The following is a 26,395-nucleotide window of genomic DNA, read 5'->3' as shown; positions in this document are numbered from 1 at the left end:
AGTAGAATATGTTTTTGGATTTTTATTTACACAAATATTTAGAAATAAAGATTTTTCAAAAATCTGGATGAAAGATAGTTATAGAAAGAAACTGGTTAATTTACCCTTTTGACTGCATAATTAAAATAAACTTACTTAAAATAAACTTAAATATAACTTACAAACTATTTTATTATTGTAAAGTGAACTAAACTAGACTAATAAATATGGACATAGACAAAATTTAAGTTTTATTTCATGTCGGCGTCTTATTTACAACACAATTTTATTTCAAAAATTCAGAAATCAATTAAAATCTGTCGATTTTGTATGATATAGTTTTGTTCAATGCTAAACCTTACTCAACTTTTAAAATTGTTTCTACAATAAAAGTTGATCAAATAAAAATTATCAATCTTTTTAATCATATGTCTCAGAGCTTAATAGCACGTTTTTAAGACAGTTGAAGAAGAAAACTAACTCAAATGAAAAACATTCAGACTTGTTGTTTTTAGAGGAAAAAAGAGCAATTGAGAAGATGTCATAACGTGCTCTTGAAAAACCTTAATACTCCTTATTTTTAGAGGAAAAGTGAGCAATTAAGAAGATGTTATTACGTGCTCTATGAAAACCAGCTCAAATGAAAAATCTTAGCACCCTTTGTTTTTAGAGGAAAAGTGAGCAATTGAGAAGATGTTGTAAAGTGCTCTGGGAAAACCAGCTCAAATGAAAAACCTTAGCACCCTTTGTATTCAGAGTAAAAGTGAGCAATTGAGAAGATGTTATAACCTGCATTTATGATTTTTCTCTCTTCATTAAAAAATCGTAAGTCACAGAACTGTTTGGGGGTTATGGAATATTCGATATTTTGTTTCGAGCGCAAAAATTATGATACTTAAAAACGTAAAATTAGAATGGTGCTCGGAGAAAACAATTTGGTAAAACTACCGTTTAGTATGATAAGGACAATTCTAATAAAAGCATCCGTATTAAAATTAAATTTATGCGGTATTTGAATCCTTCATTTAGTAATTTTTCTGTTATATATGGTAACGGTTTTCCAGAAGTTTTGGTTTTCAAAAATTACAGTGCTTATTATAACATATTTAGTAAAAAATACAAAACAGGAAAGTAAGTTTAACCGAATTAATGATTTTTATGCTATGTTCCATGGCATCATGAAAAAATTACCAAATTTTAACTCACATTCGAAAATTGTCTTGTTACTTTTACCAAAATAAATATCAAAGCGCTCCAGTCAAAATTTCCGATATGCCCCTGTAGAGCCAGAATCACTGTAAGTTTTACCATATTCTTATAGTTTGCTCCATACTTTTTTGCGTAAAGGCTTTTTTGCGGTGTGCGTAGAGAACTATACAGGGAATACGATGAAATAAAAAATTCGCATATAGGTTTGAAAATTTATTTGCTGTTAAACTTGAAATAAATACCATGGGGGGGCGTTGCACCCCTCAGATATGCAACTATAGAGTTGAAATTTGATGTGCTAAAAGAAATATTTTTATTAAAGAAATCAACAAGATTTTTTTTCTCGACATTCCAATTTGTTTGACGGTTATTGCAATTTTAAGTGCAAATTAAGACTATCCCTTGCATTTTGAGAGTCAAATATCCAAATACGTAAAATTTCAAATAAAATGCTTTTTTAAGTGCTTTTTTAGCGAATTTTTTCTTTTTTTCTTTCTCTGCCTTAAATAATGACAACTCATCAATTGTTGTTAAAACTGTTTTATATTTCTGTTGATGTCTTCATACATTTTTGCTTAAGTTCATGTGAAAAATAACAAACTAACAGAAAAGAAAAGAAAAGATAAATATTAGATGTTTATAGTAATAAATTTTGACATTTATCTTGGAATTTTTAAAAATATAGAAACTTAATTTAAATGAGATAAAACAGTTTGAGCTGCTGTAATGATACAAAGCTCGTGTAGTAAATGGTGACTGATGCAAGTTAAATCTGTCTAGTGGCAAAGTCCTCCCTGCTCCCATAACAAGTCAATACCTCTGGGGGTACAGATCCAGGAGTTTCCTTGTCTTCTGGATTGTTTCAAAATTACAAGACCACGGAGTTGAACATTAGTAGTCGTGAACCCAAAATTGGGCCGGCTGTTCAACGACGGCTATAAAATTAACATATTAATGAAATGTTCTTAAATTTAAATTTTTGGGATTATAAAATTCTATACAGGATGTTTCAAAATGTAATTCTATACCAAATGTTTCAAAATTATGTCTGAAAACATACGTAAAGGACATAATTACCATAAAAATTTAAACTATGCTACGACGTTATTAACATTCTCATCAAAAGGGTAATTTATGTTATTTACGTTTTATTTATTTTCTAAATCGAACTTTGAGCTTTCCACTTCCAGAAATTTAGCACTGTAGCAATGGAAATAAATTTTATATATGATAATTCGGAAGGTGTTGACATTTTTTGAAGTATTTTATTTACAAAATTATTATTATTTCTTAATAGATTTTTAGGGGGGAAAATGATGAATGAGAAGCAATTAAGGGGATTGCATGCCTGAGTTAGAAGGGGGCGGAGCCTCTTAATCAATTAAAAAATTAAAATGCTTGTTGTTGTCTTGTCTGTTTTTGTGTTGAATGTTTCCAAAAAGCTGAAATGTCTAGCTAATATGAAATTAAACAACAGTATTTTATTTTTATTTTATAACCGTCGTTGAAAAGCCGAACCAATTCTTTTTTGGGGGGGTGTGGGTTTACGACTGCAATCTTCAACTTGTAATTTTGAACTGAATCCAGAAGACAAGGGAACCTCTGGATCAAGTATTGGGAGAAATTTGCCTTCGTGGAGGACTTTTTGATGGAACTAACCAGCATTTGCGTAACATGGAGAGGAAGAACACGAGAAACTCCCATGGTTAGCCTGACGGCAAGGGGACTCTAACCCTGATACGTTTACCGCTGAAGATTTTTCACGTCAGCACTGTGGTCGGTGCAAGCCGGATGCGGAATTCATATCGACTAGCCAGAGCTGGGATCGAACCCGGTTCACCTTATTGGAAGGCGAACACTCTATCCCCAGAACCATCACGGTTCTAAGCAATAGTACGTTCATATTGAAGCTGAAAAATAAATGGATGCAAAGTTATATTTAAATAATTTATTTTTTTGAGAAAATGCCATTTGAAGGGTTCACACATGGTGACATCGTTTGCCTGCTTTTATTGCCTTAAAAATTAAAAGAACTGTATGCCGGATATTTCTGAATAAAGTAAAATAATTAACAAATTAGTTTATTAATTATTATTAAGAACACAAATACTGAGTGTTTGGTGTTAACATAATTATTCTAGCTTAGTTGTACACTTAAAGTGTAAGTTATTAAATTATACAAAATGATTACTTAATATGGTTTCTTCAATTATTTTTAATAATAATAAAGATAATGAGGTTACAATAATAGTCCAAAATTACGATTTTGATAAAATTCATTTTTCGTTATCCATTTATTAAAAATTATTTGAATAAATGGATAACGAAATTGGTCATTAAACGATGCGATTAAAAAGATCATTAAAAAGAAAACTATGCACATTTTTTGTATTTTAAGTCAGTTTTGGTATTCATGCAGAAATTTAAACATTTGAAACGAAACAAAGAAGTCATTTTCATAGATATTCATAGATAAAAATCTATTAACTGTTTCTTATATGAAATTTCAGAGTCTAAGAAATTTATGAAGCATTTTAGAATCAAAGAAATCGATTAATGTTTTAGAATCTATGACATTCATAAATCATTTTAGAATCTATGCAATCTATAAATTACCAGAGAGTTTACAAAGTTTCTAAATCATTTTAGATTCATTGAAATTTACAAATCATTCTAGAATATGAAAAATCTGTAAACTCTCTTAGAATCTCTGAAATTTATAAATCATTTTAAAACCTATGAAAACTCTAATACATCTTAAAATATATGAAATCTCTTAAACATCTCAACTCTATAACCTTTAAAATCTCTGAAACATCTAAACTCTGAGAAATCTATAAATTATCTTAAAAGATTTTCATAGATGAAATTTTTTAAGCTATATGCAAGGCACGTATATCTTTATTTTAGGTCCCTTGGCGCACGCTACTTATGTTCCGTCTCGTGTTTCTTGAAATATGAAAATAATTAATTATAAAGAAAACTCTTATAAAGGAAAAACTAATTAGTCCTGTATAGTTTTTGATCTAACGATCAGATAAAAATGTGACTTTTATAAAATTTGATTTCTTAGGTACTATTCCTCCGATTCCGCTCAAATTTTGTATTTTGCCATGTAAATTACATTCTTAAAAATGATGTAAAAACTGTATACCTTGCAATTAAAAAATTTTTCGACTATTACTTAATAATATAATAGACATACACCAAAAGTTACTTTTTGCATATAATTATCTTTGGAAAAACCGATTTTATAATTATGTACAAAATTTTTTCAACTAGCTCAGAAATTTCTCAAGATATGGTAAAATACGCAAAAAGTAAAATAAACATTAGGGGGTTAAAACTTTGGATCGCTCTCCTGATCAAAGTATGGCGACCATATTTACAAAATTGCGACTACCCCTATATTTTTGAGGTCAAATAACCGAATCCGTCAAACAAGAGGTATGTTTGTTCAGAGAAAGTACGTTTCTATGTCGGAATTCGTTACTTAAAATGTATGTTACGAACTAAATAATTGTATCCCTGTATCCTTGAAAGTGAAGATCCGATCATTAAATCAAAAGTTATTCAAGAAGGTCTAATATATATAACCCTTTGTACCATTGAAATTAGAAATCAGTACGTCATGTTGTGTCATTACGGCCACTATATGAAGCTACCTAACTCACCCTAAAATGTGATGTACAACTATGGTAGTTATAGCCTCCTACTATGAATCCAGAGGTACATGGTTCGAATCCTGCCGGCAATCAATGAGCATTTCTCTCATACATTTCATCCTCCACGTGCATTTTACTTAAAAAAGAGTATATGGTGTTTCAATTTTGAATACATGGGGTTTTCAAATTCAAATCTAATTAGTTTTGGTACTATTTTGACAAATTTTTGCTGAATTTGAAAAAACCCAGTTTTACAGTGGTGGTAAAAAAGGGTTATTTTGCCAAGATTGGAAAAATGTAAGTAAGGGAAGTGAAATCTGACTCCAAAAAATGCATTTTTCACAATTTCTGATAAATTTTGTTAGACCTTCAGAATTAAAAAAATTACACAATTATTATAATTATTTATATAAACATTATAATAAAGCATTTATACTGAAACTACTATTAAATCCAAAAATATAATAAATGCAATAAAAAATATTAATTATGCATAAAGTCAAAGTACTTGTAGATATTTTTAATAGATACCTGTGATTTTATAAGAATGAAATAAAGTGTTACACATATGTTAACAAAACCATTAAGTTCATATAATTCAATTGAATAGCAAGTAATAAGATCGTTCGTAAAATCTCTGACAACAGCTTTATTAAAGAGTGGGCGCATCTGTCGCAGTGACATAAAAGAAGTACAGAAAATTCAATTCATTCAATCTCTGCCCCTTCGTTCGTTTTTGTGTCGGCTTCCGAGAGGATTAGTGTTTAGCACATCGAACGATAAGCCGAAACTATTCTAATGTAAAAAGAGAAAAAAAACCTTGTTATCAGGTTGTATAATCTGATCATATAGATTAGGTAGATCCTTTTTAAAAGTAGCGATGGTAAATTTTTTCAATGTTCAGAGTTAGTTTCACTGTATCAGCCATTCAACACCTCTGCGGATTTCTCACGTATTTTATGCGTCTTAAACGGTTGTATTTCTGAAAGATTTATCGCTTCATCGCACTGGAAAATTTCTTTTGATCATCTTGGACTGAGATCTAGTTTGGTTATGTGTATTCGGTTGTTTGGTAAAGATTGAATCAGCTTCAACACTTGGTTGGTGTTTGTAGGTTTAAAAATGAACATTATCTTTATGCAATCAGATCGGGGTGTATTTTCGATGCTTCCAAATCTCACGCTTAGAAATAAATCTTGGAAAATTATGTAAAACCAAATTTAAATCTTTAAAACTGCTTAATTCAAGCTACATTTGACAAAAAATTTTAAAAAAAAGAATTAATAACAACTTTAATGTACTTTTATTTCAATGCGAATTTAAAAACAAAGTTAGAAATTTATTTATCAACTAATTATCTCGGACTCACATTTTTTAACAACAAAATAAATGAAATGGAATAAATTTCATTAAACTGAAGGCAGAACTGAAACACATTTTTCATTGAACTGAACTTCATTTAAATTATCGGCTGGGCTAATTATTCATTTAACTAGGTATTAAAGTACATAAATGATGCGATTTTAGAGTCAAATAAGTATTTTAATATTAGTGTATATCCATCTCTTTATCCAAGAAAAATTATACCAATAAAATAATTGAGTTATCAATTTTAAACTTTCTGAAAATAGGAAAGTTTCAAGAATAGAATGTAAGTGCTTAATAAATATTTTACGTTATAAAAAGCGAATTTTCTAATTTTCACAAAAGGAATTTAATTAATTTCTTATTCATTTTTATTTTAAAAAAAGCAATACGAAGCATTACATAACAGCTTTTCAAATACTAAAATAAAATTTTTTTATTTTAAGATTTGTATAAGTGACTCATAAATTAAATAATAAAAAGTTATAAGTGATTGTCAAAAATATTTGTAAACATTATTATTTCAATAACGAGCCTTATAAACGTGCAAAAATGTCTTATTTTTATCTATTAATCTATAAAAAAATTCTACGAAGCTACATATTATCCAAAAATACGAAATTTTAAAACAAACTTAAGGAGAAATTCAAATTTATCAAAATGCTGTATTTTTATTCCGGAAAAAAAATTTATTAATGTTTCTTTGAAAAATTCTTTCTTGGGATTTATAAACTGGAATGTTTTAGTACTTTATAATTCTTAACCATTATATCATTCAAAGGTAATGAGATTTAATCATTAAACATATCATTAAACATATAACTTACAAATTCTGCTAAAAAGGAAATTTTGTGTACTTTACAATTTATAGGTTGTTTTATTTTTCACAAAAACAATTTTTACCCATTAGTGTTTAAATTTTAATTGTAAAATTATCGATTTATACCTAACTTCCAGTAAAAAATCCTTTAGTCCCTATTTTGGTAATAATACCAAAATATACGGTATTTAAACCATTCATTTGGTAATTTTTTCTTTTAATAATTCTTTCGACGGTTTACTGGAAACTCAGGTTTTCAATATCGCATTTTTTATTACCACAAATTTAGTAAAAAACAAAACAAAACTTAAAATTAAATGCAAACGAATCAATGGTTTTTATGCCATGTTCTAAGATTTCATGATAAAATTATCAAATTTTACAGCAGTTACCAACTTCATGACACATTATAACACCATATATTATAATAAATTTAAGCAAAATCATTACCAAAGTGCTTCAGAAATTTTTACCGATCTTTTAGGTGTTCTAATAGAACCAATAACAAGGCGAATTTTATTATATTTTGGTATGTTTTTACGATATTTTTCTTCTCAGTGCATTATTTACACCTTATGTCATTGGTAAATTTTAGTTTTTCAATTAATCAGAAATTCAGACTTCATGATAAAAACTGAAAACAAATTTGTATCGAGTGTAAACAAGCTTAAAATAATTATTTATATCACATTATATAAAATTGAAAAGTTACAAATAGTCTCATTTTTAAACTATCATTTGTCAAGATTCGCTGACTTTGCTCAAGTTTCGTATTTTGTCAAGATTACGGAATTTAAAATTATGTGAAATTAGCACCTGAAATCTTACAGTTAAGTTAAGTCTTACAGTGAAATATTTTAATTAATTATAACACATGATAGAAAATAATAATAACTACTTTTTTTTGCATTGAATTATCTTTAAATAATTGATTTTTATAATTCTGTGCAGTAAAAAGTTTTTGATTCGTTTAAAAAGTTATTGAAATTTGGCGAAATTAACCAAAAGTGGAAACTTGCTGCCGCTTTCCTAATTAAACTATTGGAATCACATTTTCTAAAATTTTCTGTTCCCAAATTTTGGAAGTCAAAAATCTGACTCTGTTAAAAAATTAAACAAGTAAATAAATGAAAAAAATTAAATGAATAATAATAAAAAAAACTTATGTCTATTATGTCACAGAAAGTGCGTTTTTTTGCTTTGATTTCGTAACAGGCAAAATTAAGCTGCAGATTTGAGCTCTATCTCTTCAGAAATTTACATTACGCGAAAACTCGATTATTACAAGAAAAGTTATTTAAGGCGATATCTGTAAATGACTAACTATACGCAAACACATCTAAATACCAAATGAATAAATAATGTATTTTACTTTCGAAAAGTCTTCTGATAATTGAAATACAGTTATTTTAGTTGCAGACGGATGTTATAATACCATATTTCAACCGTTTCCAAAAACTCCTTAATACCCCTTATTCAGTGATTCCAAAAACTCACGAATAACAAAATTTCTAAATAGCATGAAATTTATACTGTAAACAATAGATTTGACTAAGACTATAACGGCCTTGTACAGTGTAAAAAAAATCAGTAACAAATTACGGTAAAAAGTACTGACACCCTGCGTGAAACATCCGTAAAATCTATTTCACCGTCAAATATTACACCGTAAATTTCAGAGCAACATTTATTCAGTTACAGTGATTTAGTGATTTTACAGTAAATATTACTGTATAAAAATCAAGCTATATCAGATTTTTGTTTCATTAAACTTTACAGAAAAAATGGATTTTAGGGTAAAAAGTACTGGCACCCTTAGTGCCAGTACTTTTTACCGCAACTTGATTTATAATTTTTTACTGTGCACCTCACGAAAATATTTATTTTCAAATATAGTTTTTAATTAATTTTCTTTTTCGATTTATTCACCTATGAGTTATTCATGGATGTTTTAAAACAAAATAATAAAACCAGTTCAAAAAAAGAAAAAAGAAAAGAAACTCTGCTAATTTAATATCGAAAAATATAAAAATAATAATAAAAAATCCGTAGGGTACTTTTTTTTCCCCGCATGTAAAAATGAATTTCCCCTTATTTACACGTGCATATGCTGTAAGCTTAATACGAGAGTACAATCTTATTCCACCATTTATTGTAGGCATATGTGCCTAATTATAGCACTCCATTCGATACGTGATGGGCAGCTGAATGGAAAGACTAGGCTATGGAAATAGGCCTAATATTAGAGAGATCTAAGCAAAGGCATCGGGTTACCCCAACTATGAGGGACTGATTTCTATTGTAGACCGAAATGAAACCAACCAACCAGAAGAGTGGTTTTTTAAAGTGGGGGAATATTACAATCACAGAACATTAGTAACCATATAATTTTATTATTGAATGACTCGATTTTTTTTTTATTCTTACAGGTTTTATAAATTTTTTTCTTTCAAGGCTAAAGAGGGGAAAGTGTATTATCAAGAAACATCAAATGTGATATTATATATATATATATATATATATATATATATATATATATATATATATATATATATATATATATATATATATATATATATATATATATATATATATATATATATATATATATATATATATATATATATAAACTTTTGTTTCCATGCTCTTGTTTAAAAATTTTCAAAACACATGCCCCAAACACTTTGAATTTTTTAAAATAATCTTTTTAGAACAATTAAAAAAAAACTACAAAGAAATGCAAAGAATTTTAATTTTTTCACTCAAATTCAGAGCAAAGTAATCGCGAAAATATTACGATTAATAATGTGATAAACGTAATATTTTTGTTCAGTATTGAAAAAAAAATTATAATTTTAATAAGTATATATATATATATATATATATATATATATATATATATATATATATATATATATATATACATAAATTTACACACGTATGGAAAGAAATTTGAGACTGTTTTATGGTACATAATTCAATGATGAAGTACTATTTTTTTAAAGTTTTATTTATTAATAAATTATTATGAAACGATACTTTTAATAAAGACTCCAGTAGATCCTAATATCACTAAACATTTAATTGCTTTAGCTTACTTTAAGCAGCTGCAGTGCATGTTACTTCTCAAAAAAAAATTTTACCATTTATTCTGTCATTAGTAAAATTAACAAAATATTTTTATCTGCATCAACATACAACAACTTTTTGCATAAACCATCTTTATTTGAATATGAAATCACACTAAGATGGTTTTTGTGACTGTTTACAGAGGAATATCTGCAAAACTGTGTAATTATACTACTAGTTACTTTCATTAGTTCATCATCTTGCTTGTTCTATCATCATTTAACCCTCAAAACTATGACAAAAATGCTATCTTCATAGCAACTGAAATAATCAAAGTATATTTAATCTTAGTAATATGTGCTTTTTAAAAAAATTGGTATTAATAAAAATCTAGATTTAATAACTAATTTTTTTTTTTGCTGAAAATTTTTTTTCATTTTATAAATTTTGTTTCATATTTTTTAAATTTTGTACCGAATTGTTAACTAATTGTCTATACTTTGTATAACCAAAAAGCTATATATCAATGAACAGGAAATCAATAAAAAAAGATTTTTCGCTCGAATTCCAACTAATTAAATTTCAACGTCACACAACCAAGCCTGGGCACTATTTATCCACTACAAAAAACTTATCCTTCACTTTATCATCAATTATACATCTTGAAAATATTCAACAAGTCAAACGAACCATGCATATTTATCTGGTTAGGAGGACGGCTATCTTTTGTGATTCTCGCCACTCCTCAGGTACCCACTAATCTGGAAATAAGTACCAGCGGTACTCTAGTTCTAAAATAAGTTCTAATTTCCTCATGATGTCAGCTTCGGCGTCCTCTTGTATTTGCCTCCCACCGACAGGCAAGGTGACAATGGAGCATGGTAAAGAATGGTACATAGGCGGCAAATCACCGACTGTGATTAAGGACAAGGGAGCGATTAGGGTTCCTCTTTTCAAAAAGGGATCAGGCACCAGGGGAAGTCTTGTATCCCAACAAATCGCCCTTTTCTTCAGAAGAGAAGATAAAAATCTTGAAAAGCCTCCGCCGTTTTGCGGTGGCGACAGTTTGCTAGGATAATGTAGTCGGGCACACGCTTTGAGATACCCAATTTGCCTTGATTTTGGGGTCAGGCAAAAGGGTGAAATATTTTTTTTTCTTCCAAGATCCGATAACGAAGTTGAACTAGCTTGTTTGAGGTTTCTTTTTTTAAGTTTGTACTTTGAGAATGCAAAGGCTATTGTTGTCTGCATTTGAATAGATGTTTATGAGCTTATTTCACGTATTAGGTGTGAAATTTTCTACATAAACAAGAACATATATTTTTTCCGATTATCATACTTGAACTTCTTCATTAATAATGACTAGAGCCCGGATTTTAATTACCTAAAAAATCTCAACTAATGCACTTAAAAAGTGCAAAAAATGCTCTTGAAAATGCCCCAAAAATGCAAAATTTGCTCTAAAAATGCCTTATGACATGACTTAAATAAGGTAAAAATATTGAACTGAAACAATGTTTTACTCTTTAAAATTATTATGAGTCATTTCAAAAAATATAAAGCAATGCAATAATTGTTCTACGTTAATTAAAGTTTGAAAAATATGTTTTTTATCCTAAAATAACAAAACAAAAAAGGAAAATATATTGACTCCAAAACATTTTCATTTTGCATAGAAACTTTAATGAATACAAAAACTTCCATCTCATAATATTACTAAATATCAGAATTACATTGGATTATTAAATGTTTTTTGATATTTTGAAATGAAAACGAGATTCTCTTGTCTGAAAGTAAATTTTTATACCTGGAGAAGCTTCTTTCAATGTCTACTGATATTATTCGTGCGTACTTGAAACTGACACTCACTTACTGGCAATTCTTCTTCAATTTGAAAAGATGTTGCTTCACCTGTTAATATCCTAGAGATTTTCTTCATTGTTTAGAAGCCAGTGTAATAATAAAAATTGATAAAAAAAATTACAATTGGAAAAAATTAAGAAAAAACTAAAAAAATGCTTTAAAATACAAAATACGCCCCAAAATTTAAAGAAAAATACCCTATAAATCTAAAAAAATGCTCTAAAGGACGAAAAATGTCCAAAAATTCAAAAAAATGCAAAAGTCATCAATATCTGGGCCTTAATAATAACTGTGAAAAACTACGCTTAAGTTAGCTTTCAACTGTTGTACAACATAAAACTATATTATTTGCGATACCCAAGTTTCTTAGATTTGGGATTAAATAAAAGGGTGTAAGTTTCAGGATTTTATAACAAAATTAAACCATTTTGTTTGAGTTTTCTTTCTTTTTTCTTTTTGAGGCTATGTTATTTGCTATAAATAAGTCTATTTCAGATTTTCACGAGAAATTGTCGACATGAACAAAAACTTATTTTTTCTTATTCCGATCACCATACATGAACTTCTTTATTAATGATTACTGTAATATATAATTTGACTTTCACATGTTTTCCAAATTTAAAAAAAAAAAATAATAATAATTGCTTACTGTTAGAAGTTTTGGAGGATACTGAAATATATTTCAATTGGCTCATTCAAATTTTCTATAAGCTTAATACGCTGCCAAGTTGAATCTTTTCATGCTGCAAATTAATTTATCTTAAGCTTTATTTAGACAGAGTTCTTCGAATCTTTTTCTCCTAAGAAAAAGGAGAAACATTCCTTGTGTTTTCACACATAATTTTAAACTTTAGAAGTTTTAAATTTACATTATATAAATATGACAGCGAAATCCTGACTTTTGTGCCACAGCCATTATAAAAATAAATGACTTTTAATTACCCTTTATGCAACAAACGGAAACTATAAACGTGACATAAACATAAAGACGTATTGCTCTGAATTAGTGAAACTTTTTTGTTTGTAAGTTCAGATTTCAGACTCTCAAAATTAGAGGGACAATAGGTTGACCGCAAACTGAAAGATATGGCCAGTAATTTTATCAGGAGAATTTACGCCATATCTTAGGAATTCAAGAAAACAAAATCAACTTATTTGTAAAATTTTATCACTAAAAATAATTTTATGAAAAACAATTATGACTATTGTTATTTTGTAACTTAATTTAATTGACTAAATATTTCTTTTTCTTCTCCATAAGCATGGTGATTTCTTTCCAATAAGCAATTTGGAATGAAAAAGAGAAAAAATTTAATTTGCAGTTGTTGAAACATTTTCTGCATTACAAATTTTCTAGGGTTTTTTTTTTTTTTTTTTTTCTTTCTTAGAAACTATTTAACCTATTTCAATATCAAAAGACATTTACGGTGTCTCATTTTCATTCTACCGACTATAAATATCTCGAGAGCGCATAAAATATTTTTTATTAAACTCAGCGGGAAAAAAAAACTTTACTTGTTGCTAAAACATGTTCAATTTTTTTACAAATACCTGTAATTGTAATAAGTATTATTACACATGTTTGAGATAATTTTATAATTAACATTATTTACATATTTTTATGTTCTCTTTAGGAAGTCCAGATGATAATCATATGTCTTCAAATTCTCATACCGACTCTAATGGTGGGGGTAATAAAGCAGATGGAGATAGTGGATCCGAGGAAGGTCCAAAAAAGAAACATAGGAGAAACAGAACCACTTTTACTACTTATCAATTACATGAGCTTGAGAGAGCGTTCGAAAAGTCACACTATCCTGATGTCTATAGTAGGGAAGAGCTGGCAATGAAGGTCAATTTGCCAGAAGTAAGAGTACAGGTAATTAAAAGTAACGATTTTTTTCAACTCTTAAGTGTTCTAATGGAAAAGCATTTCGATACATTAAACAAATTTCTGGAATAAATGAAGGACTTTGGATATGTAATAATTAGAAAAATTTTAAATTTGCTCAGAAGTATGTTATGAAGAAAAACACCACGTTTCAATATCAACAATATTTCTCTAGATTGTGCTGCCATCTAGTGTAAGTTTGAAACATTTTGAAATATCTGGAAACAATACCAAAGAAAAACTTGATGTAAAAAATGTCACCTTTGTAAAAGATGTGACACTAACTTTTTATTACTCAAGTCCTTCATATATTTGTTGTAATTAAATAGTTTTACCTAAAAATTGCATTTTATAAATGCTGTCACGAAAAACTTTTTGCATTTACTCATGTAAAAAAATATTATGCATTGAAATGTTTACTCCGAAGAAATGTTTCCTATTTTATTATATTATTCATATTAATATTTTCTTCTAATGTAGCTAACTAAGGAACAATTGTATATTTTATTTGGTTTATTACATTAATATTGCTATAAGATTAATTTAGTAGAAGCATTTTATTGAAACTATATTCAAGCCAAGCCTTCGTTAATGTAATTTATTTTCAAATTAACTACAAATGGTATTATAAAGTATAAGTCAAAGTAATTTTACTAAGTAAAAAACAGCCGTTTTAGAACCGTTGCAATCAGAAAAATATTTAATTCCCACCTTCATTAAAGTAACCAACTTGTTATTAAAATAGCTCTGTGATATTGGCATTACGCAGTTCTGCAAACCTTTTGATATATGCAATGGTTAATCGTCAGAAGACATACATTATCTGACTTAATTTAAAAGGAGAAAAAAATGGATTTTGAATGCAAAAATTTTCATAAGTATGAAAAAAATTTAAACATAGATTTTAAAAAATCAGGTAAAACTTATTCACACGATTGCTATGTTCTATAACTCGTTAATTCGATAATGCCAGAAACTGGACTTTTTTCAACAATATAAAAAAGATGTAGTACTTTTTACAGTCGGAAATCAAAGTATTAAGGAATTTTTGATATTAATAAAGATTGAAAACTTTAATTGTTAGATATTTTATACTTTTGGGAATAAATGTGCTGTTTGGCTGTCAGGAGAGATATTGCAAACACTGCTGCTGGATGGTAAAATAAGGGGATGGATGGTTTGAGGAATAGAGAAAGTTTAAACACTGTAAAAAATTTAAGTGAGTAGTTACCACCATTTCTGTTGTTTAGGTAATATAAATTTTTAGCTAAATAAATTTTAGCTAAATAAATTTTTAAGTACAGAACTGTAATAACAGTGCAAAAAGTAGTCAAGATTGAATAAATGACAATTGATTCAAAGAATTATTGCACATATATTACCAAAAATGTGCTTGTTCTTTAAAAGAATTGTTTTCGCATTGTAACCATTAAATTGATTCAAACGCGCATAAAATATGCGTTTTCAGTAAATAAACAAGCAAAAAAATTTATAAATTGAAATATAGCCGTAAAAAAGCCAATGAAAAAAGTGACTAAATGCACTGCAAAAAATTTTAGCAAATTTTAACCGCGAAAATGGGACAAAGACACGTCAAAATTTTTTGCAATGTAGCTGTCGTTTGTTTTAAATACTTCAGGTGCTTAAGTTCTTAACTTATTAAGTTTTATTATTATGAAATGCTCTTAAGTGAAAACTTAAGACATTTACAATTCCTATTAGAATAAAAAAAAAAAGACTGTCAGATTTCCTAAAAAACGTGTCAGAGAGAGTAAAACAAAAGTTACAAACAATAAATAAATCTTAAATAGATAAAAAAAATAGGAAAAGTTCGTTATTTGTTTTACTTTTAAAAAAAATTAAAACAAAAAATACAAGATTCCTAATGCTAGATAAATTATTAATAGATTAAAAGGTAAATCCTCAAATTACACTGTAAAAAATTCCGGATCAAATTACTTTACAAAGTACCAACACTAGTATTTTTTACCGTCATATCCACTTTTACCGTAAAGTTTTATGGAACAAGAATCTGATATACCGTAATTTTCGCAGTAATATTGTAGTTATTATTAGCTCACTGAATCATTGTTTAAACATTACTCTAAAAATAGCGGTATAAATTTTTACGGTAAAATAGATTTAACCCATGCTGCACTTAGAATGACAGAACTTTTTACCGTAATTTGATCTGTAATTTTTTACAGTGTATTTGCCAAATGAATCTTCAGAGAAAAGTTCCATTGCTATAAAACCTACATTTAAATTAGACAAAAAATAACTAACAAAATTTTTTAAATCTACCTCCCCGAATCTCATATCGATGTGATGTTATTAATAATCCCACAAACAAGGATTGTCAACTGAAATAGAGAAATATACTCTGAGAAAAATTATGGCTGAAACTACCAGAATATGGGAATATTTATCGTTATTCTGGCTGTATGAGAACACCAAAAAGCAAACTAATTTTTATCGAAACGCTTTAGTAACAATTTTGGTAAAATTAATTGTTTTATAATATGAGCTAAAACTTAGTAAATGTAGTAAAATGATACATTAGAGCATGCCATAAAAACCATAAATTCGGTTAAATATGCTTTGCAGTTTTTCATTTTTTACTAACTACGTGGTGATGAAAACTATAATTTTGAAAACCAGAATTTCTGGTAAACCATTACAATACGAACGGAAAAATTACCAAATAAATGTCTTACGTGCCGTATATTTTGATTTTATTAACCAGGATTAATTTATGAAGAATTGAGATTAATTGTATATAAATTGAAAGCTTAGAAACATTCAAACTTTCGGGTTCGTAGCATCAAACTTAGTGAAACTCTTAGCGAAAAATACCAAATGCTAACTTATTCTGCGAAGTCTTTATATAATGTTGTTTTCAATGAAAAAGCACTTTTGTAGATATTTCAATATATTTTTTTAATTATTATCATTTTTTTTAAAGTTTACTAACATGTCACTTAACATTTTCTTCTAAAACTCTACAACTTACTTTCAAAATTGATTTTATCATCAAACTTGGTGAAACACTTAGCAAAAAATACCAAATATTAACTTATTCTGCGAAGTCTTTATATAATGTTGTTTTCAATGAAAAAGCAGTTTTGTAGATTTTTCAATATATTTTTTTTAATTATTATCATTTTTTTTTAAGTTTACTAACATGTCACTTAACATTTTCTTCCAAAACTCTACAACTTAATTTTATTTTACATATCTCTTCATCTTTTTTCTTAATTCAAATAAACACGGAGAGAGTACAGTAAATTCCAGGCACATATATAGTGTCTGTCCAACCGAAAATCATCATCAGAGTTACTAAAAGTGACGTCACTTCGATTGTACCCCAATCCAAAATCCGTAAAGTGTTTGCCCTTGTCTTGTTAGCCGTAGTTCAACAAAGACCGAAGGGCCGGCTGGGTATAGGGGTGGTGTGGGTAAAGTCGCTTAGTAAGGGTCGGGCTTATTTTTATTGACTTTGATTTTATATGAAGCCGGAAAAGAAAAGAATCATTATGGAACGAATGAAAAATAAAAAAATAAAAAGAATTCCATATAAAGACTTATTTCTCTTCAATGGGTTGTTGATAGACGGAAATAAAAGGTTCAATTTTGCAGTGAAGGAAAAATTCTGACTTGGCATCCTATTTTTTTTTACTTTCTCTTTGTAATAGGCCATAGCTGAGTATTCTCTTTTCAAAATTAGATACAACTTCCAATCCGATAGATGGAGAAAACAACAAATAAGCAAGATTCTTGTGTTTACACCAGGTTTCTTTCGCTTGAAGTTAAAATAAATTTTTTAAGAGAGGAAAACTCTTTCAAATGATTTTATTTTACTTCAATTCGAGTTGCTCATTTTATCCCTAGGGTAACCTTACTTTTATCTATCAGTTCCGCCTTCAGACTCTACAGGAAAATAGCATTTTAGACAAATAATTTGAAATCTAATAACATTCCGAGCTATTCTATTACTCTTGTATTTTCTAGTTAGAAAATATATCTCCCATATGTGGTTTTCTCAAAAGCAGATTTAATTTATATTCACTCTTTTGACATCCATTTTTCTATTGAGTACCTCAAAGTTAAATTAAATGTCTAAACTCTTATCTGTAGATTTTTATTTAAGAATTAGTTAGTATAGCTCTTTTTACATGGGTATCTATTTCTATACGGAGCTTTGAACTAATTATATTTAAAATTCACATTTTATGCTGATTTACGTAACTATTCATTATCATAATGTGACTATTCATACTGAACCATTCAATTTTTCCATTAGTGAAAATTGATTGTAATTGGTGAAGCAATAGCAGATAATTAAATTTTAAAAGTTCCCTCACAAAAATTTAAGGTACTTTTGAGGCATTGAGGTTAACTTGAGGTTTATTTAAAATTGATTTTAAAAAGAATAATAAAAAAAAAACTTGAAAAATGAACCTCTCAAGGTTTATAATCAAAGTGTATGAAGTTGTTTTATTCACATTTGAGGTTATTTTAAAGTTGATAGAAATCAACCATAAAGGAATCAAGTTAAGGGAGGTTGTTTTTGAGGTGTACACGTTATTTTTCTACAATTTAAGCAACTAAGCATATTTGATGTGTGAATAATTCCACCTGATTACAACTAAAAGTATTGTTGAGCTATACATGAGGTTATTTTTATGAGATGTAAATGAGGTTGAAATTGAAGTTTATTGATGAGGTTATTTTTGGTGCAAAATAAAACCTTATTTTATAGCTCATGTGTATTTTGTTACGCATGTCAACGTCAAAACAACTACGAAAACGCCTTAATTTTTGCAAAGGTTTTAATATAAAATTACATTTTTAAACTTGTATTTAAGTTCAAAATATAAGAGTTAAATAATGTCTTAATAGAGAAAAAACACGGATGTAGTTTCTTTTATAATGTCATTGCTTTAAATTAGATTCGTCAAAGAATCAATGAATCTTGGTTATAGATTCTGCAAGAGTAGAGCAAAACTGTATAATATTTTATATTAATAAAGTATTCTAAATTAATTATACGACAATTTTATTATAAAACAACAAATTGTCGTTTATTTATTTATAATTGATAAAATTAAAGTTCATCTTAAGTAAAAATTACATTTATGATCTATTATTGAACTGAAGTTTAAATTTCTTTTAGGCTGCGAAAAAAATTGGAACGCTTAAAATGATAGAATCGTTCAAATTTAACGCAATCTTATTAAAATGACAAAGTGAATTACAATAACATAAAAGTTCTTATTTGAATACACGATATTATATTTCAAATTTGACAACAGTTCAGCATTACACTTAAAGTTCCAGTCTATATAATATTATGATTGATAATACGTTGTACCGATTTTTCTGATTTTGTATTTAAGAAATGTTATTCCTGATTATGTAAGCTACGATGTCTTAGCCTGATTAACTGAAGAAAATGTTTTAAAAAAAGAGGTAACAGTTCCGATCAAACATGAAAAATCAGCCATTGTTTCTGAATGTATGTCATTGGCAAGTATTGAAACAATGCATGCTGATAAAAAATATGCCATCTAATCCTTAAGTTTTTGAAGACTTAACTTCTTGCATTTTTTTCAGGTATGGTTTCAAAATCGTCGAGCCAAATGGCGCCGCCAAGAAAAACTAGAAAGCCAAAACGCTCTTCGTACTCTTGGCCATTGCTCTGGTGATTATTCTCTAACTGGAGGCCGACCTCAATCTCCAATGACTAGTTTAGCTCTTGGATCCTGCTCTCCTCCAACATCTGTAGTCACGTCTACAGGTCCCAGCCAAATTTCACTTGACCCCTGGTCATTAGCATCACCACTTATAGGGTCTTCTTTAGCTGCTGGACTACCAGGCTTCTTGAATAGGCATCCTTCTGTGTATCCTAGCTACCTTACACCAGCAGCACCAGCCACAACATTAACAGTCCCTTGCAGTATGGCTGAGCTTGCTTCTGGAGCACCATCTATACCTCTGGAGCACCCGGGACCGGTGAATTTGTCCCTGGGACCAACTGATACTAAGCCAGACGATAATGGTCTAGATCCTAGAAGCTCCAGTATTGTTTCTTTGAGAATGAAAGCAAAGGAACATGTAGAATATTTGAGTAAAGGACTTGTAATTATGTGAGCTTGGAAAGTTTAACTAGATAACCTGTTATTGGAACGAAAGAAAATTGATTTCAAAGTAAACTTTACAGTTCTTTATGGTGAAAAAAAGGAACGTTTTGAATAGCGCATATGGAACAAAAATCTTTTATTACTCTTTGAATTGTAAGATATTTATTGACTGAACTTTGTCAAAGAGATTACGTTTTTAAAATAAGGAACGTGAGTGGATTAGTGATTTCAATTTCAAATGTAAATGAGAGAAAAAAATTCTGGAAATTTTATCGTAATTTAAAAAAAATAAACAAATAAAACTATTTGAATTTCTATTGAGTTATCTAATTTCTTGCGTTATGTGAATATTTTTTAGTTGAAAACAACAATTGTACAACCTTGTGAAATGTGGGCATCAGTTTAATGCTTTTCTAATTGTTGATATTTCAATTTTCTTCCCCTATTATTCATTCAATTATTTGAAATCGAAATGCAAACTGTAAAAGCTATAAAATGTCAATAAATTATTTATAATAAATGGCTTTTAGAAGACAATTAAACTTTTATTCCGTCAATTAAAATAATATACATAGGTCTTATTAACCCAAAAGTCATACAATGAACCAACGGTTTGACAAAATATTATCTAACATTGTAAGAAATGGATTCTCAAATATCACGAAACTTTCTTCGTTTTAGACAAAATCCTTTCCTGGTATATGCTCCAAGCGAAAAGTTCGTCATAATGACTAAATCAGTATCGTCACTTCATCGAAGAAACGAATTTCGTCGAAATTAAAGAAATATTTAATCATTCTATTTTTTCCAAAAAAAAGAAGAAGAAAAAACTTCAAGGTACATATTGTATATTTACGTTTTCAAGTAATCCCTTTATGATTGGCACTACATAGGTGGTACAACACAACTAGGCAGACAGAATAGACAGAACAGAGATTTAAATCACTCCCTTGCCCAAAGCGGATTTCGAACTTCGGATTCCCAGCACGAAGCCAACTCCTCGACCACCATACATATATATATGCATTGTGCCACCATATATATATATATATATATATATATATATATATATATATATATATATATATATATATATATATATATATATATATATATATATATATATATATATATATATATATATATATATATATATATATATACGTATTTTAGATTATTTAATATTTAAATGAATCACTGAATTTTATATTGGGCAAAATAATTTTCTCAAATATTTCAGAAATTTTCAAAAAGTACTTTGTCGGTAACAACAGGAAAATATTTGCCCCATCCCTTTTAGTAAAGATTCAGGATGTATAGGTTTCTATGAAACTAAATTATTCCAAGTTCAATACATAAAAACATGATTGAATACTTAAACACAGGGAATAACATTATTTTAAATTTTACATGCATGGAAATTGATGAAATGGGAACGAAATTTTGACAAATAATTATACATTTAAAATTTTAATAATTATACATTTAATCTGAGAATAAATGATATTGTAGAAAAAAATTTACTAAATAATTTTTAATTAATAGCTTTTAAAATTAAAAAAAAAAGTTTTTAAAACAAAATTTTTAAGTAAGTGAGAGCAGAAAAAATTAGTCTTTTCTTAAAACTTAATTTAACATTTTTAGTATAATTTAAATTTGAAGGGGGGAAAGCAACTACACGGAAATTTTTCAATAATTTTTACTTTTCCTAAAGATGAGTTAATTATTTCTTACATTCATTTGAAAAGTTGTTAAAGAATGCAAAATGTTTGAAAAGAGCCCAAAACGTAGCAACATATGATTAAAAAAAAAATTATCGGTTTGAAATGTATACAGATGGAAATAAAAGTTAACATGCTTCAGGCTCTCAAAAATGAGCGCCCTTTCTCAAGACTTGCCAGACGTGAAAGAGAAGAAAGAAAAGTGATTTGAAATATAAAGCGTAAAGTTGCCAACGAAAAATGGAAAATAATTAGGAGAAACAAAACTTTAATAGACAAGAATAAAACAAAACATTTAAAAAAAAAGAAAAGAGTCAGAGTGATTTTGCTGGTTCTGTTCTATTAACTTTATTTTTGTTTCATCCTCATCTACTGCAGTTTTTCTAGTTTTGTTTGTTACTTTTATTTTTCACTTTTCGTTGATAACTCTTTACATTTTATATTTCAAATCACTTTTGTTTCTTCTCAATCACGTCTGGCATCACTTCCATCATTATCGCTTGAAACATGTCGGCTTTTATTTTCATTTGCATATTTTTGTATAATCTAGTAATATCTTATCGCTTCAGTTGCTCGGGATTAATTATCTAATATGTTTTTAATTTCATAAATTAACATAATTTTATGCACTATGTAAGCCTGGTAGCAGAGTGCACTGAGTCAATCTGCAGCTCAATCATCATAGATTCAAATTTGTCTGAGATCCAAATGCAGTCATTCAAAGACCATTGTAATAACTGGGACTATCTGACACATATAAAACAAGATTTGCATCTGTAAAGTTTTTGTAAAATAAACACACAAACGCTTCTTAAATTTATATTACTTTAATATTAAGTCAAGATATCTGTTTAAATGACTATCCCTCTGCTTGATAACTTCTTCAATTATATAGATTTACTCATAAATTTATCTGCATGAATGGTGTACACTGTAAACAATTCGGGATAAATTAAGGAAAAAGCAGACACAAATTACGGATAAAATTACGCAAATAACGGATAAATTACGAGATAAATTGCGGATAGCAAACATAATAAAAAGTACCGCCGGTACTTTTTATTATGTCTGCTATTGAATAAATACAAAAAGTTTGACATACCGTAATTTTTACTGTACATACCGTAATAGGAATTGTTAAATCTCTCAATCACTCTAGTTAAATAAATATTACTGTAAAATTTATGGTATGATATTTTACGGTAAAAATTAATTTTGTGTCAAAATGGAGTTTAAGGATGATACTTCCTAAGTGCTGGTACTTTACAACGTAATTTGATCCAGAATTTCTTACAGTATATTTTTCGAAGTATTTAGAGGTTTTATATTAAATTTCTTTGAACAATATGTTGCATATTGGGCAAAATAATGAACTGAAATCCAATATTTAATATTCAATTAATATACCATTTAAAATGCTACTAAAACATTCCTGTGTTTAAAAACTGTTAATATCTATATTATATAAAACGCTAATACGTATGTATCAATAAAACCGATGATACTTCTTTTCTCGCGTTGGCAACAGTTTTCATTTTTAATTGATGGGCTTCGGCGCGCAAGAGCACGTAGTGAGAATCATATGTCTAATCGGGTGAATTCTCATCGAATTATCAAAAAATTTCTTACAAAATTATCTTCATCGAAGCCGATGCTTTACATCCGGCGTTCAGTACTATTTCATATTGTTTTACAACACATGGTTTTAGCCCTCTGGTGGGAAGGACTTTAAAACAAAACTTACAGCAGTCACTTTTCTCAACAACTGAAATTTAGAATAGTGTGATTAAGAAAAATATGTGAACTCTTTTCAATTTCAAATTAATATTGAAACGCACAGGTTTAGAATTTTCTACAGTGAAAAGTTCTCGGAACTTCAGTGTTCAAAAAAGTATACAAAAGCTAGACGTTAAGAACGTATCCAATGAGCGAGTAAAGCGAGCATCGGATTGCAAAGCAATCCGAAATGAACTGCGAAAGCAGTTCCGAGGGTTGGCGAGCGCCAGCGAGCAGGGGGCGAAGCCTCCTAGTTTTAGGAAATTGGTTAAAAATTATTTATTGAGGATAAAAGTATTACCTTTTTGAGAATGAGTCCTTTTCAACAAGTTTTCAAGTACTTATATCATGAATATTTGCATGGAAATAAAACTCAACACACATTTATCTCATAAATATAAATTCAAAAACCCAGGAAATTAATAAATCAGTGTGTTAATATTATGCCATAACTTTTGGACTAAAATAATAATATTTTAAACTTTTTTCACTGAGAAAAAAAGTACAAAACTACCAGAAAATGATAGAATTTACCATGTTTCTGCCTCTATGGGAATACTAAAAATCTCGATAATTTTTACCAATAATTTTTGGCTTCGGTAGAATTAATTAATAATAGCATAATTAATCAGTAATAATATAATATTCATATAATTAATAAATATTAATGATATTAATTACAAATAATCTGGTAAAATTTGGTAAAATTAATAATGAAACATGGTTTTATAACATGTGATAAAATTTAGTAAATGTAGGTATTTTTGGTATTTTTTCATGATACTTTAGAGCCTGGCATAAAAACCAATTTTTTAAATAAATTTCTTCAGTTCAATACATTTTCCTGAATGTGTGGTAATAAGAACTATAATTCTAAAAATCAGAATTACCTGTTAACTGATACCATAAGAACTGAAAAATAACCAAATGAATAGTTTAAATATCGTATATTTTGCTTTTATTAACCAGAATTCTGCAAATTTTTATAAGGAATTAATAGGTTTGGGTAATATTTAAAATTTGAAAATTAAATAGATAAAAATACAAAAAGTATAGCTGATGCGAGTTGCATTAAAAAAAAATTAATTGTATGTCAATAATTTTATTAAAGTTTAATTTTAATCTTACCCAAAAAATTAGTTTTTACCAATTTAACCAAAAATATCACTGAAAATATCTTGCTAATTAAAACAGATTTGTTAATAAAATATTATTTAACGAAAAAGTTTCCTCCACTTTGAAAAAAAAGTTTACATTACATGTAAGTTAAGTTCAAATTAAAATTCCTTTCCCATCTTGGAATCCAGATGAAATTTTCGAATTTCGATATATTTTTTGTTCTTGACAAACTCTTGATGATACACTGTCTGAAATTTCTCGGAATTTTTTTTTTAAATAACAATTTATTGAATGGTTATTTTACCATATTTACTCAACACAGTCAAATAACCTTAAATAAAATGGTAATCAAACTGATAAGTTTGAGAAAAATTATTTATTAACTGCTTTCACCTTATACTGTTAAACAACCAGAATTTCATCGCACCATTTATAACCACTTAATGAAGTTACTTAATTCTTTGCAGCTGCTTACATATCATAGCCGATAGGGCTTATCGGTCATACTGCACATTTGCCTGTTATTAGATTTTTTAATATTTTATTATTTTATAAAATGGTGAATACCGCTTTGGATGAGGCTGGGAAATCTTTTTAACTTCAATCACTCATAAACAGGCATGTTTTTCAAAAATCTAAACACGAACAAATGTATAATACTAAATTACCTTTCAATAAATGCTGATCTCAGAATTGCATCGGCAAATTTTGTCAGAAAAATCAACATATTCTAGAATGACAACAACAATATTTCCATTATTGTAACTGGGGGATTTATCTTATATTTTACAGGTTTCGAAGACACTGCCGAATAATAAATCAACGGTTGCCAAAAGGTGTTCCGAAGAACCTCAGTAATCCGTATGGGAATGACAGGGGTTCCGGGGAATAACGAGGTTAAACCTATTGATTAAATTATGAAGAGAATTTTTTAAAAACTCCCTTAGAATTCTACATCGTCTTTTTTTTTTCAATTCAAAATTAATACTAAATTCGACAATAATAGTAAATTCGCTAATATGATTCCCTGATAAATATTTTCCAAAATTTATAACAGTTCATTTTTGTTTTAAAAACTTAACTGACAAAGAAACTTAATTTTAAGATTATTACAGATAAAACGATGAAAAATTTTATAGACATATTAAATATTTTCAAAATAATTAGTTATTTCTCTTTAATTATTTTTTTTTTCAATATTGCTTATAAGCATTGGGGTTCCATCAAAACAAAGTTCATTTTTTAGTGTTCTATACTCGAAAAAAAATTATCTAACATGATAATAATCTAACTGGAATAAATAAGTAACGTGAGTTTTTTTTAAAAAATGAAATGAAGACGATTAAAAGAAAAATTTAGAATCCCCCAACCATCTTCAACGCATTGGGCCGACCTGCCTGGGTAGGGGTAGGGGAACCCAGAACCTTGCAACAGAAGGGTTCTGGGTTCGAATCCCGGGCAAGGCATGGGTGTTCCTTCATTCTCTGTACCATCTGCTCTTACTGTGGTAGCAACGTTGGCCCACCAAATAGGGTGCCCCTGAAAAAGTGACCATCAAATCTGACCTGTAAATGCCTGTATGGCGAAAAGTCATTTCCCAGGCTGGCATAGGAAGAAAAAAAATCTTCACCTCTTTTGCAATTTCAGGAATAAATTTAAAAGCAATTATGTAAAACTTTTATTTTATAAATTGATAATAAACAAAAGTATCGATTCGTCATTTTACTTTAGTCATTTTAAGTCATTTTTTATTTTGATTGATGATCATTATACAC

General features: G+C 28.2%; 1 protein-coding gene across 1 annotated transcript in view; it reads left to right on the top strand.

Annotated features, from left to right (window-relative positions):
- LOC107457078 (retinal homeobox protein Rx1) overlaps positions 1–20,319 on the top strand; it is a 30,482-nt gene extending 10,163 nt beyond the window's left edge. Inside the window, exons 2-3 of the mRNA XM_016075138.4 lie at positions 13,605–13,849; positions 19,478–20,319. Of these exons, the coding sequence (XP_015930624.1) occupies positions 13,605–13,849; positions 19,478–20,014 (782 nt within the window). The 3' untranslated portion in view covers positions 20,015–20,319. The remainder of the gene's footprint in view (positions 1–13,604; positions 13,850–19,477) is intronic.
- Positions 20,320–26,395: the final 6,076 nt, after the last annotated feature.

This window comes from Parasteatoda tepidariorum, chromosome 7 (assembly GCF_982258835.1).
Source record: "Parasteatoda tepidariorum strain Cologne lab strain chromosome 7, Ptep-v5.0, whole genome shotgun sequence".
NCBI lineage: Eukaryota > Metazoa > Arthropoda > Arachnida > Araneae > Theridiidae > Parasteatoda > Parasteatoda tepidariorum.
Note: the sequence above shows the minus strand (reverse complement) of the source record. Positions and strands in the feature narration are given on the sequence as shown.